Source organism: Alexandromys fortis, unplaced genomic scaffold (assembly GCF_014885135.2).
Source record: "Alexandromys fortis isolate MF-2015 unplaced genomic scaffold, M_Fortis_MF-2015_v1.1 scaffold_6, whole genome shotgun sequence".
Lineage (NCBI taxonomy): Eukaryota > Metazoa > Chordata > Mammalia > Rodentia > Cricetidae > Alexandromys > Alexandromys fortis.
In genome coordinates, this window is record NW_026067902.1 from 17,671,498 (window position 1) to 17,683,693 (window position 12,196).

Sequence of the window (12,196 nt, forward strand, 5' to 3'; positions counted from 1 at the left end):
CTTTAACCTAACTTTACTAACAATTCTGTGTCTCAATTCTTTCTAAGGGTGGTGCTTAAGTCATTAATCTGCTTCAGCAGCGGTGCTTGGAAAAATCCATCATGTCACTCTAAGTACCAGAACACTGCCCAGTGAGAGCCTTCATACAACTGTAGATTCTGAGGGATGTGGCGACCGCAGAGGCTATGCCCAACAGCAGCATGAGTCTCCAAGGCTCACTCAGACATGGCTTTGCCAACCACCCAGCCCAGCCATGTTTCAGAGTCCCAGTGCTGCCTCTTGGTCCCTTCATATGGGCCCCCAAAGTTGAAAGAAGAAATTTTATGGTAAATTTAGTTTCAAACCTACTCAACTGGTAGTTTTTCCTTCCTGAAGAAAGCCTGGCTTAGATCACTTTTTAGAGAGGTTCACACTTTCAGTAACAATTCCTAATATTAACTTTTTAACAACAACAACAACAACAAAGGAACAAGACAGATAATAGTCTGCAGCTGATAAAACTGAACATCCCTTAAAATAAAAACTCCGTCAAGTAGGAAGAGAATTCTTTAATAAACTTCTGTTCTAAAAGCCTACAGTAAATTTCACAGCAATGCAGTAACTAGCTGTATAATCTCTAGAGTCAAGAAACCAGAGACATCCATTATCACTCTATTGTTTGACACGATTTATACAAACAAAGCCAAGCTGACTAATGCATCATTAAAGATTCTAGATGAAAAGAAGCAACAGTGTAGGGGGAAAAGGTTTAACACTGGAGGAATTATTATAAGACATTACTTTCAGATGATGTCATCTTTAATACATTTTATAAATATTGGGCTGGAGAGATAGCTCAGAGGTTAAGAGTACTGGTCGCTCTTCCAGAGGTTATGAGTTCAATTCCCAGCAACCACACGGTGTCTCACAATCATCTATAATGAGATCTGGTGCTGCCTTCTGGCATATAAGCATACATGCAGACAGAACTCTGTATACATAATAAATAAATAAATCTTTTTTTAAAAAAAGTTATAGACTGCCAGGCAGTGTTGGCACATGCCTTTAATTCCAGCACTTGGGAGGCAGACACAGGTGGCTTGCTGTGAGTTTGAAGCCAGCTTGGTCTACAGAGTGAATTCAAGTATAGCCAGGGCTACAGAGAGAAACCCTGTCTCAAAAAACCAACCAAACAAACAAACAAACAAAAAAACAAAACAAAAACCAAACTATTAACACCCTTCATGTTGCGGAATATTTGTTTAACTATGTAAAGATGCTTGCATTTGTTCAGTTACATAAAGATGTGTTGCTATTTTACCTTGCCTGTCTAAGGCACCTGACTAGTATAATAAAAAGCTGAATAGCGAATAATGAGGGAAGAGGTACAGGCAGAACTTCCGGGCAAGGAGAGTAAGTAGGAGGAGGAATGTAGGATGAGGCAAGAAAGAAAAGAGATACCAGGGAGACCCCAGAGGCCAGTCAGCCAGACATGGAAGAAGCAGGAAAGTAAGACATACAGAATGAAAGAAAAGTAAAAAGCCATGAGGCAAAATATAGATGCCTAGAAACAGGTTAAATGAAGTTAAAAGAGCAAATGGGACAAGCCTAAGCTAAGACCAAGCATTCGTAATTAATAAGTTTCCATGTCTTTATTTGGAAGCTGGTTGGCAGCCCAAAGAAAAGTCCAACTACAGCCAAGTTGAGAATCTGTAAGATTACCATCAATAAATTAGCACTGCTATTTCTCTAAATAAACAACAATCTGAAGATATAACTAAAACAAAAACTCTTACATACACACAAATTAAAAATCCCTATTGTGAAAATAGTAACATATATAGTTAAGTACATAAATCATAAGCTTTCATCTTGAAGTTCATAATCAACACACCAATGTAAGTGCCCTCAGTTCAGGAAGTACTAGCACCTACCTAGAAAGCCCTACTCATTCATCCCTTCCCACTTGTCTCAAGGGCTGGACCATCACTGTGTCTGCTTGGCTATCCTAAAATTCCTGTATACAAATGAAATACATGGTTGATACTAAAACACAACACACACACACTTTTCATCACCCAAACTCATGAATGTTAGAAATTATAACTAAAGTTTCCCTGCTAGTCAATTAAATTAGTAATTGAAACAAACCTGCAGAAGGTTGAATTCTACTTCTATTTTAAAAACAAAGGGGGTTTTTATTTATTTTCTGTGTAAGGGTGTTTGCCTACATGTGTATCTGTATACAATATGTCTGCCTAGTGCCTGTGGGGGTCAGAAAAGAGCACTGGATCCCCTGGAACTGGAATTACAGATGGTTGTGAGCTACTATGTGGGTCCTGGGAATCAAACCTGAGTCGAATCCAGTGCTCTTAACCACTGAGCCATTTCTGCAGCCCCACAGAGAGCTCTTTCTCTTTTTTCTACTTCTTGCCCTTTACTTCTCTCTAAACTCATTTCTTCTAGAACAGTATTAGAAGACACACCTCAGCCACGGTGCTGCGAATTCGATCCACCACCTGCTCAAAATCCACAAGGCTGAAGAGAGGCTGCTGCTTGAGCCGATGCAGTTCTGCAGCAAAAGTGTCCTCCTGGTTCTTCAAGATGGAGCCTGTGGAGTACAAAGGTACTACTGTCAGACAGGAGCCATTAGACAGGGTGGCCGGGCCACAGCTGCCATGGCAGTCACTCTAACCCAACATGCTTTGGGGCAGTGCCAACAGAACAAGAGGATTCTTTTTTTAAGGTGTTCTTTCATTTTTTTATTAGTGTTTTGCTTGTATGCATGTATACATACATCATAAGCGTGAGGGTGTTGGATCCTAGAGTTACAGACAGTTGTGAGCTGCCATGTGGGTGCTGGGAATTGAACCTGGGTCCCCTGAAAGAGCAACCAGTGCTCTGAACCACTGAGCCAGCTCTCCAGCCCCACAGGGATTCTTACCTTTCCTCGTCAGGTTCACATTTTGATTCTCGAACATCTGAACAGATTCTCCAACAAAGAGGATTTTTTCAGCAACCCTCACTGGAATGTAGGATGGTAAAATCTCCATCCGCAGGGAAAACTGCTTCAGAGACGGGGCCAGCATGTTCTCTTCCTCAATTAGGCGCTAGTCAAGGAAATAACCTGTCACATGAAGTATGACGATAGGTCTTAGCTCCTCTAACCCATGATCTATGTTACTGGCAAGCAGGGTTTAAATCTGAAGTTGTACAATTCTTAAATTACAGCTCTGGAAACGTACTCTGTTTTCATGGAGAACAGTGGCATGATGGAAAGCACTGAGTTTTGGTTCTTTTTATTTTGTTTTTAATTTACTTTTGTGTACACAATGCGTGTCAGTGTGGGCACACATGGGCCAGAGCGTATGTGTGGAGGTCAGAGGACAACTGCAGGTGTTGGTCCTCACCTCCTTTCTTGAGACCAAGATCTCCTTGTTCTGCTGTGATGCCAAACTAGCTAGCCTTCAGACTTCCAGGGATTCTCCTGTTTCTGCCTTCCATCTCACTGCAGGAGCACTGAGATTACAGGTGTTCACACTATAGCATCTGGCTTTAACATGGGTTTTGGGAATTTGAACCCAGGTCCTCACACTTGCAAAAGCACTCTGACCTATGGAGTCAGTCCTCAGCTTAGCACGGTTTTTAAATATAAAGCTTTACTACTATGTCAGATGGGCAGGTGCTTACTTTCCTCATTTGCACAATTCCATGAATTGATGTAATTCTCCAGGCCTCATGTGTGTGTGTTCGCTGTCAAGACCTCTCTCAGACTCTTCTCTCTTGATCTACATTTTTCAGAGAAGCATCTTATGTGGCTTCACTGGGCATCTTAGCAGGTTGTTTTAACAGGCCTGAAACTATCAATGCTGTGGATCTTCTATTAGACATTGTACAGAGAACCTCTTGCAGCTTCCCGTGGACTGCTGCTGATCACTCCGTGCTTAGCTTCAGAGCAAGCTATACTACTCCTCCAGGCTGAGCCCACTAGACATTTCCCACAGGCCCCCTAAACTCAATACATCTCATATTAGTCCTTGAGCTGGGAATATAGCTCAAAGGTAGAGTACTTGCCTGGCCTCAGGTTTGAGCCCACAAAAACAAACACCAGCAATACACATTGCCTGTCATCACTATTCACTTAGCGTCTAACTGCTAAAGGCTAAACTTCTCTCTTGACTCACGGCCAGTCTCTAAAGGGCTATGGATTCCATTTTCTAATCACCTCTCAGGCTTCTGTCTGCCTCCACATTCACTGGGTCCATGCTTGGAATGATTATTTTTTTTTACCTAAGAATCCCAAGCCTCTATTAACTAGTCTATTTGCCCCTGCTCTTGGTTTTTGTTTTTGTTTTGGAGACAGGGTCTCACTCTGTAACTCAGACTGATTTAGAAGTCCCTATGTAGACTGGGGTGGCTTCAAACTTGGGGTAATTCTTCTGCCCCCGATTCTTGGATGCTGAGATTACTGCTATGCAATACCACAGCCATCTTTTTGTTGTTATTTGGAGCAGGGAGAGAGAGGGTCTCACTCATTCTGTCAGCCAGGCTGGCCTTAAACTAATGGTGCTCCCTCTGCTCTAGCCTGTCCTATAAGGAACTGATATGCACCTCCATGCTCAGCTTCTGATCTTAGTCTTTAAGAACTGGTTCCCACATCGCACCTAAAATGACATATCATAAAGTCTGTCACTCTTTTCCTGAAGTCATCCAATTGCTCATACTTACTTTTCACATTCAGTCTGAACTCTGTGCACAAGGACTCTGTGCACAAGGATTTTGTTAATGATTCACTCAGCACCTTCATCTACTGCCATCTCCCTTAATCCTCTACCATACACACCAAATACGTGAGCTTTACCTGAGATTCACATGGTTCTTCCAATGAGCCTTGTTCTTAATAGCCTTTACCATTATACACAATCCCTGGACATGTTGTGACCCGTTTTACCAAACTGCAATTTAGAAATACTGAAAAGTCCTCTCTAGTTTTAAAACTTTACTTCAAGATCTTGGAAGAATAGCTACACTCTTTGGCAGAGCTTGTGGTAACTGTGATGTAACTGCTCACTTTTCTCTATTTCCCATCAATTATACACTTCTTAAGGATTAAGAACTACATTTGTCTCTGTAGTTGGGCACATAACAGACATTTAGTGAATCTAACAAGGGAAATGAGCCAACAGATGAACAAATGAATATGGACATACAAGTCTCTGCGGAGTCTGTAACTCCACACCACACGAAAAGCTACAGGGTAGTTCATATTTGCAGAGATAAACTTATCACTATACTTGCAAATGCACGTAATGTAGAAAAGAAAAAAAAAGGATTTCAAAATCACTTTCTATTTTGTAGTCTCTAAGAGAAAACCCAGTGTTTCTAAGTGATCCATTCATGGAAGGCAGTCAGCAGGTGTCTAACCAGTGCCTGCCCTGGGCTTCCTGCTCTGCCCTCACCAGGTCCTGCAGTTCTCGCAACTGTTTTCCCGTCAGTCCTCCAATACCCAAATCCTCTTCATCCTCTTCCGCTTGGGCACTGATATTACCAGAAGACGGACCCTGTTTTATAAAGAACTCTTCATGCTGGTCCAAAAGAAGTCCATGTAGCATCCAGGCTGAGAGCTGTTTATACATGACTCCATGGCAGACAGCCAGGATTCTGAGGAGAGAAGGAAGCAAGAGCTTACCGTTACCAGTCCACTTAAGAGAATACCAAGACTCACCACTGCCAGAGATTATGCTTGAAATTCTGAGAGGACAGACAAAAGCTTGAGAGTGTGGTGAGTCATGGGGGAAACAAGGTAAAAATAACTGTGCTAATTTAATCGCTAACAGACAGACTGATTAAGTCCAAGCTGTACTACATACTTGATTAAGCTCAGGAAATGTTCTTTTAGAACAAAAATTTCATTTTTTGTGAAAGTTTCAAAACTGATGAGTCTTATAGAAGTGGATGTAATGGAGTCACATTTTTCTTAAAACAGCCTTGAATTTATATTCTTCTTGGAACATTATAAGGACAAAGATTCAATATGTGAGTACCAAGTTGATAGAATAATGTATTATAACTCAATAAAATGCAGGAAGACAGTTGGAGAACGGACACTGAGAGGTTTGACGGGCAGCAGCATGAAAACACAGTAACAGTCAAGTCAGTGCAGCTCCAGAAGAGCCCACCACAGCAGGCCCCGACACTGCAACATACGTGACACACAGAGCAAGACCTTAAAACAGCCTTTATGAGTATGGTATCTATGAGAGCACGAACATACAGCGGAAGGAAACGAATCAATAAACTGAGGTAAATCTAGAAATGAAAATTTTATGAACTCAAACAGGAACCTTAGAGACAAGCCTCAGCAACCGAATACAAGAGACGGATAACAGAATTTCAGGCATTGAAGACATGAGAGAAGAAATAAATACCTTGGTCAAAGAAAATGTTAAATCTAAAAACTCCTAGCATAAAACATCCAGCAATCTGGGAAACCATGAAGAGATCAAATCTAAGAATAACAGAAACAGAGGAAGGGAAAGTAATCCAGGTCAAAGGCACAGAAAATATATTTTCAACAAAAATATAGAAGAAAATTTCAATCACCATAGATAGAGGGAAAAAAAAAACTTGCCAATTTAAACAATATCTACCTACAATTCCTCTCTTATTGATGGAGCTAGGAGGAAAAACTCCAACCTAGAGGTTAACTACATCCAAGAAGACACAAGGAATAAATAATTCCAGACAACAAATGGAAAGAGGGGAAACACCTCCCCATACCCACCACCATGAATCAACAAACTCTATTCATTGATAATCTCTCAACATCAGTGGTCTCAATTCCTCAAAGACAGATTACCAGAACAGAAGTGCAAACAGGATCAATCCTTCTACTTTACCCAAGAAACACATCTTAACATCAAGGACAGACATCACCTAAGGGTAAAAGTATGAGAAAAGCTATTCCAAGCAAGTAGACCTAAGAAGCAAGCTGGTGTGGTCATTTTAATACCCGACAAAATAGACTTCAAACCAAAACTAATCAGAAGAGATAGGGAAAGGACACTAAGTACTCATCAAATGATAATTCTACCAAGCAAACACTGCAATTCTTAACATCTATGAACCAAACACAAGGGCACCCAAGTTCATAAAAGAATACTATGGCTTAAGTCACATATTGACCCCTCACACCCTAATAGAGTAAAACTTCAATACCTCACACTAGTCAATAATTGTAAGAAAACCCTGCATCCTATCTGACCGCTACAGATTAAAACTGGATATAAACAACAACATAAACAACAGAAAGCTTATTAACTCATAGAAACTGAACAACTCACTAGTGAATGAAAAATGGGTCAAGAAAGAAATTAGAGATTTTCTAGAATTGAAATGAAAATGAATACACAACACATCCAAACTTATGGGACACAAGGTAGTTCTAAGAGGCAAGTTCATAACGCTAAGAACTGGAGAGATCACACACTAGTAACAGCACAGCTGAAAGCTCTAGAGCAGTGGTTCTCACCCTTCCTAATTCTGAGACCCTTTATATAGTTCCTCATGTTGTGGTGACTCCAAACCATTATTTTTGTTGCTACTTCATAATTAATTTTGCTACTGTTATGAATTGTAGTGTATATCTACACTACAATATCTGATATGCAGGACATCTGACATGCGACTCCTATAAAAGGGTTATTTGAACTCCCAAAGGGGTTGTGACTGTCAGGTTGAAAACCACTGCTCTAAAACAAAAATAAGAAACTACATTTAAAAGTAGACAGCAAGAAATAATCATACCCAGGATGAAATCAATGAAACAGAAACAAACAAAAACAATATAAAGACTCAATGAAACAAAGAGTTGGTTATCTGAAAAAATAATCTAAGATTTATAGACCCTTATCCAAATTAACTAAAAGTCAGGAAGATAATATCCAAACCAAAAAAAAAAAAAGTAACAAAATTAGAACTGAAAAGGGGGACATAACAACAGACACTGAGGAAATCCAGATACCCATAAGGCCATATTTTAAAAACCTGTAATCCACTGAATTAGGAAATCTAAAAAAAAATGGGTAATTTTCTTAACACATAACATTTACTAAAGTTAAATCAAGATCAGATAAGCAATTTAAACAGACCAATAACCCCTAATGAAATAGAACAATTATTAAAATTCTCCCAAATAAAAAACAGCCTAGAGAAAGATGATTTTAGTGAACAATTCTACCAGACTTTCAAAGAAGAGTTCATGTCAGCAATCCTCAAATTATTCCACAAAACAGAAATAGAAGGAACATTGCCAAAATTGTTTTAGTAGGCCATATTTAACTGATATCCAAATCACATAAAGACCCAACAAAGAAAGAGAATTACAGACCATTTTCCGTTATATAGATTTTAAAATTCTCAATGAAATACTTGAAAAAAGAATCCAAGATCACATTAAAAAGATTATCCACCATGATCAAGTAGGCTTCATCCCAGAGATGGTTTAAATACATAAATTGATAAATATAGCCACTATATTAACAAACTAAAAGACAAAAACCACATGATCTTCTCATTAGGTGCAGAAAAGGCCTTTGACAAAATCCAATACCCCTCATGATAAAACTGGAGAGAAAAGGAATATAAGGGACATACTCAACATAATAAAGGCAGTTTACAGCAAACCCATAGCCAACATCAACTTAAATGGAGAGAAATTCAAAGCAATTCCCCTAAAATCAAAAAAAGACAAGGCTGTCCACTTTGCATACATATTCATTATTGTACCCGAAATCTCAGCTAGAGTGCTGGGAGGCCCTGCTGACTGGAGGCTGCAGTCTACCATAGCCTGGCAGCTGTCTCTAAGTTCAGCAACATGGAGCAACCCCCCACCTCACCCCCCAAACAGAGCTCCCTGAAAACGCTCTTCCCACTGATGACCCACATGGTAATTAGACAAGTGCTCAAGCCATTTTGATAGGACCCTACTGCCATGTACTAAAAGCCTCGTGATAGGAGCGTGCCACTTAGTGCAAATTAGGGTTTGTGCCTAGGCTTCTCAATCCTTTATATTCCTTATACTTTGGAATAAAGTTGAGCTGATTCATCAGAGTCTATCTCCCGGAGGGCTGCTTCCCTTCATACCTATAACCATCTTGAACCCTGTTCCCTGCTCTGTTTCCTTCACCCTCGTGGGCCAATGCAGCTAACAATCCAAAGGAGGAAGAAGCAGAGCCACACTAGAGCAGTAAGACAACTGAAGGAGATCAACTGGAAAAAGAGAGGTTGAAGTATCCTTATTGTCACATAATATGATTGCATGCATAGGGAAACTCTTAGAGCTGATAAACACTTGAAGCAAAGTAGTTGGATACAAAATTAACTCACAACAATCTGTAACCCTCCTATATACAAATGACAAATGGACTGAGAATGAAGCCAGGGAAACACCTTTCACAATAGCCTCCAATAATATAAAATATCTTCAGTAATTCTAACCAAGCAAGTGAAAGATTTATATGATAAAAACTTTAAGACATTGAAGAAAGAAATTGAAGAAGATATCAGGAGATGGAAAGATATCTCATGCCCATTAAAGTAATATTAATATAGTAAAACTGGTTTTCCTACCAAAAGCAATCATATTCAATGCAGTTCCTATCAAAATTCCAGCACAGTTCTTCACAGACCTTGAAAGAACAACATTCGATTTCATATGCAAAAACAAGCAAATAAACAAAAACCCAGGATAGCTAAAACAATCCTGAATAGAGCTATCACTATCCCAATTTTAAATTGTGCTACAGAGATACAGTAATAAAAGCAGTCTCGTATTGGCACAAAGACAGACACAGTGATCAATGGTGTGTGTGACTTAAAGACCCAGACATAAGTAAATGTCTGTGCTGTTGGACACCTGGGCTTTTGACAAAACAAACAAGCAAACAAACAAAAAACAAGACAGCACCTTCAACAAATACTGCTGGTCAAACTGGATGGCTTCATACTGTAACAGGATCCAAATTCCCATACTTCACCCTGTACAAAACTCAAGTCCAAGTGGATCACAGACTCAAAAGAAAACCAGATACAGTGAACGTGACAGTAAAGTGGGGAACAGCCTTGAACTCATTAGCACAGGAAGACTTTCTGTGCTAAGATCAATAAGAAACTTAACAGTTTCCACATGGCAAAGAATAGCATTATTTGGACAAAGTAGTAGACTATGGAATGGGAAAAGATTTTTACCAACTATACATCTGATAGAGAACTAACATCCAAAATATATGAAGAACACCCCCCCCCCATAAAGAAGTTTCTACTGTATTAGGTAGAATACATTAGAATATGTGTGTGTGTATATATATACATATACACACATATAATACAGTAGAATATGTGTGTGAACACACACACATACATACACACACACACATATATACACATATGAAGGAGATCTAAATGAAATTGTTATATATTGGGGGGGAAGACACATTTCTTGTCACCAAATAAAGCTTTCAGTACTAGGATTGGGTTACATCTAATTGAGTCATTTGCCAAAAGGGTCCCATGGGAATCCTCAAACAACCCAGGTTGTTGCTAAGACTATGGGTTGCTCACTACAAATTGACAGCAAGTCTCTATTGCTGAAGACAACACCTTTACAACCCACTGAAGATGTAGAAGTCAAGCTGGTACCTACATAAAGAAGAATGGGAAGGGGGTGTGAAAGGCCTCAGAGTCCACCTACCACAATTTTGTAAAAATTGCTTGTCTATTGCTATAAAGAGACACCATGACCGTGGCAACTCTTTTTGTTTGATTGTTTTGGTTTTTTTGTTTTGTTTTGTTTTGTTTTTGAGACAGGGTTTCTCTGTGTAGCTTTGGGGCCTGTCTTGGAACTCACTCGGTAGACCAGTCTGTCCTTGAATTCAGAGATCCGTCTGCCTCTGCCTCCTAAATGCTGGGATTAAAGGCGTGTGCCACCATCGTCCAGTCATGTTGACTTTTACAAAGCAAAACATTTAATTGGGTGGCTTACAGTTCAGAAGTTCAGTTCATTATTATGGTGAATTATGGCAGCATGCAGGAAGAAATGATGCTGGAGAAGTAGTTGAGTCTCCTTCATTTTGCAGGCAACAGTGACACCTCCACAGTGACATACTTCCTCCAACAAGACCACACCTATTCTAACAAGGCCACACCTCCTAATAGTGCCACTCCCTTTGAGGGTCATTTTCTTTCAAACCACCATAAAAAAAAAGCTATACTTGCTTTTTTAATCATGAGGAAAATGAAATAATATATGGGCAGTCTTTGATCAGAGACTACCTTTTTCTTGAAAGGATGACAATGGAACCCAGGGCCCATGATAGACAGGCATTCTACTACTAAATTACATATCCCAAACCCCTTTTTATATTTTTAGACAGTTATAATCATAAGACAAATACAATCTTACATCATTTTTCATCATTATAAGATATTTTATGTATTATTTTGGCATTTATAATTTTAATAACGTTATAGTCTTTTGAGTGAATATTTAGCTTAAATTTTTTTTTTTTTTTGGATTTTTTGAGACAGGGTTTCTCTGTGGCTTTTAGTTCCTGTCCTGGAACTAGCTCTTCTAGACCAGGCTGGCCTCGAACTCACAGAGATCTGCCTGCCTCTGCCTCCCGAGTGCTGGGATTAAAGGCGTGCGCCACTACCGCCCAGCTTAGCTTAAAATATTTAATCACATTTATGTATTTGTATGTGTGTGTGTGTGTGTACATGTGTGCTGGCATGCCTTTATCTTGTACCTATGAGGAGGTCAGAGCACAATCTGCAGTGGTTCCCTTCCTCTATCATATGAGTTCCAGTGACAGATTGTCAGGCTTGGTAGTCAACACTTATCAGAAGAGCTATCTAATAGCCCTAGGTTTCCTTATACCCCTGAAAAATTTTCCAATTCCCTGATGAACAATACAGCAGTGAGTATACTTATGAATAATTTTCTTGTTTTACTAATTTCCCTACTGGGCTGGGGAGATAGCTCAGTGGGTAAGAGCACTTACTAGGCAAGCACAGGAATTGAGAATTTTAATTCCCTACACCGATGTATAAGCTGTGCATGACTATACCCCAACATTGGGGAACAGAGATAGGCAGATTCTGTGAGTCCATTGGCTAGTCAGGCTCAGTGAGAAAACCTGTTTTAAGGGAATAAATTGGA

The 12,196-nt window shown here is 39.5% G+C and overlaps 1 protein-coding gene across 5 annotated transcripts in view; it reads right to left on the reverse strand.

The window, feature by feature from the left end:
• Positions 1 to 12,196, reverse strand: part of Tubgcp4 (tubulin gamma complex component 4) — a 35,805-nt gene that overhangs the window by 12,318 nt on the left and 11,291 nt on the right. For all 5 annotated transcript variants that reach the window (XM_050134303.1, XM_050134302.1, XM_050134301.1 and 2 more), the window contains exons 7-9: positions 5,439 to 5,640; positions 2,924 to 3,089; positions 2,466 to 2,590 (exon numbers count right to left, since the gene is read on the reverse strand). In XM_050134303.1, coding sequence (XP_049990260.1) covers positions 2,466 to 2,590; positions 2,924 to 3,089; positions 5,439 to 5,640 — 493 coding nt within the window. The remainder of the gene's footprint in view (positions 1 to 2,465; positions 2,591 to 2,923; positions 3,090 to 5,438; positions 5,641 to 12,196) is intronic.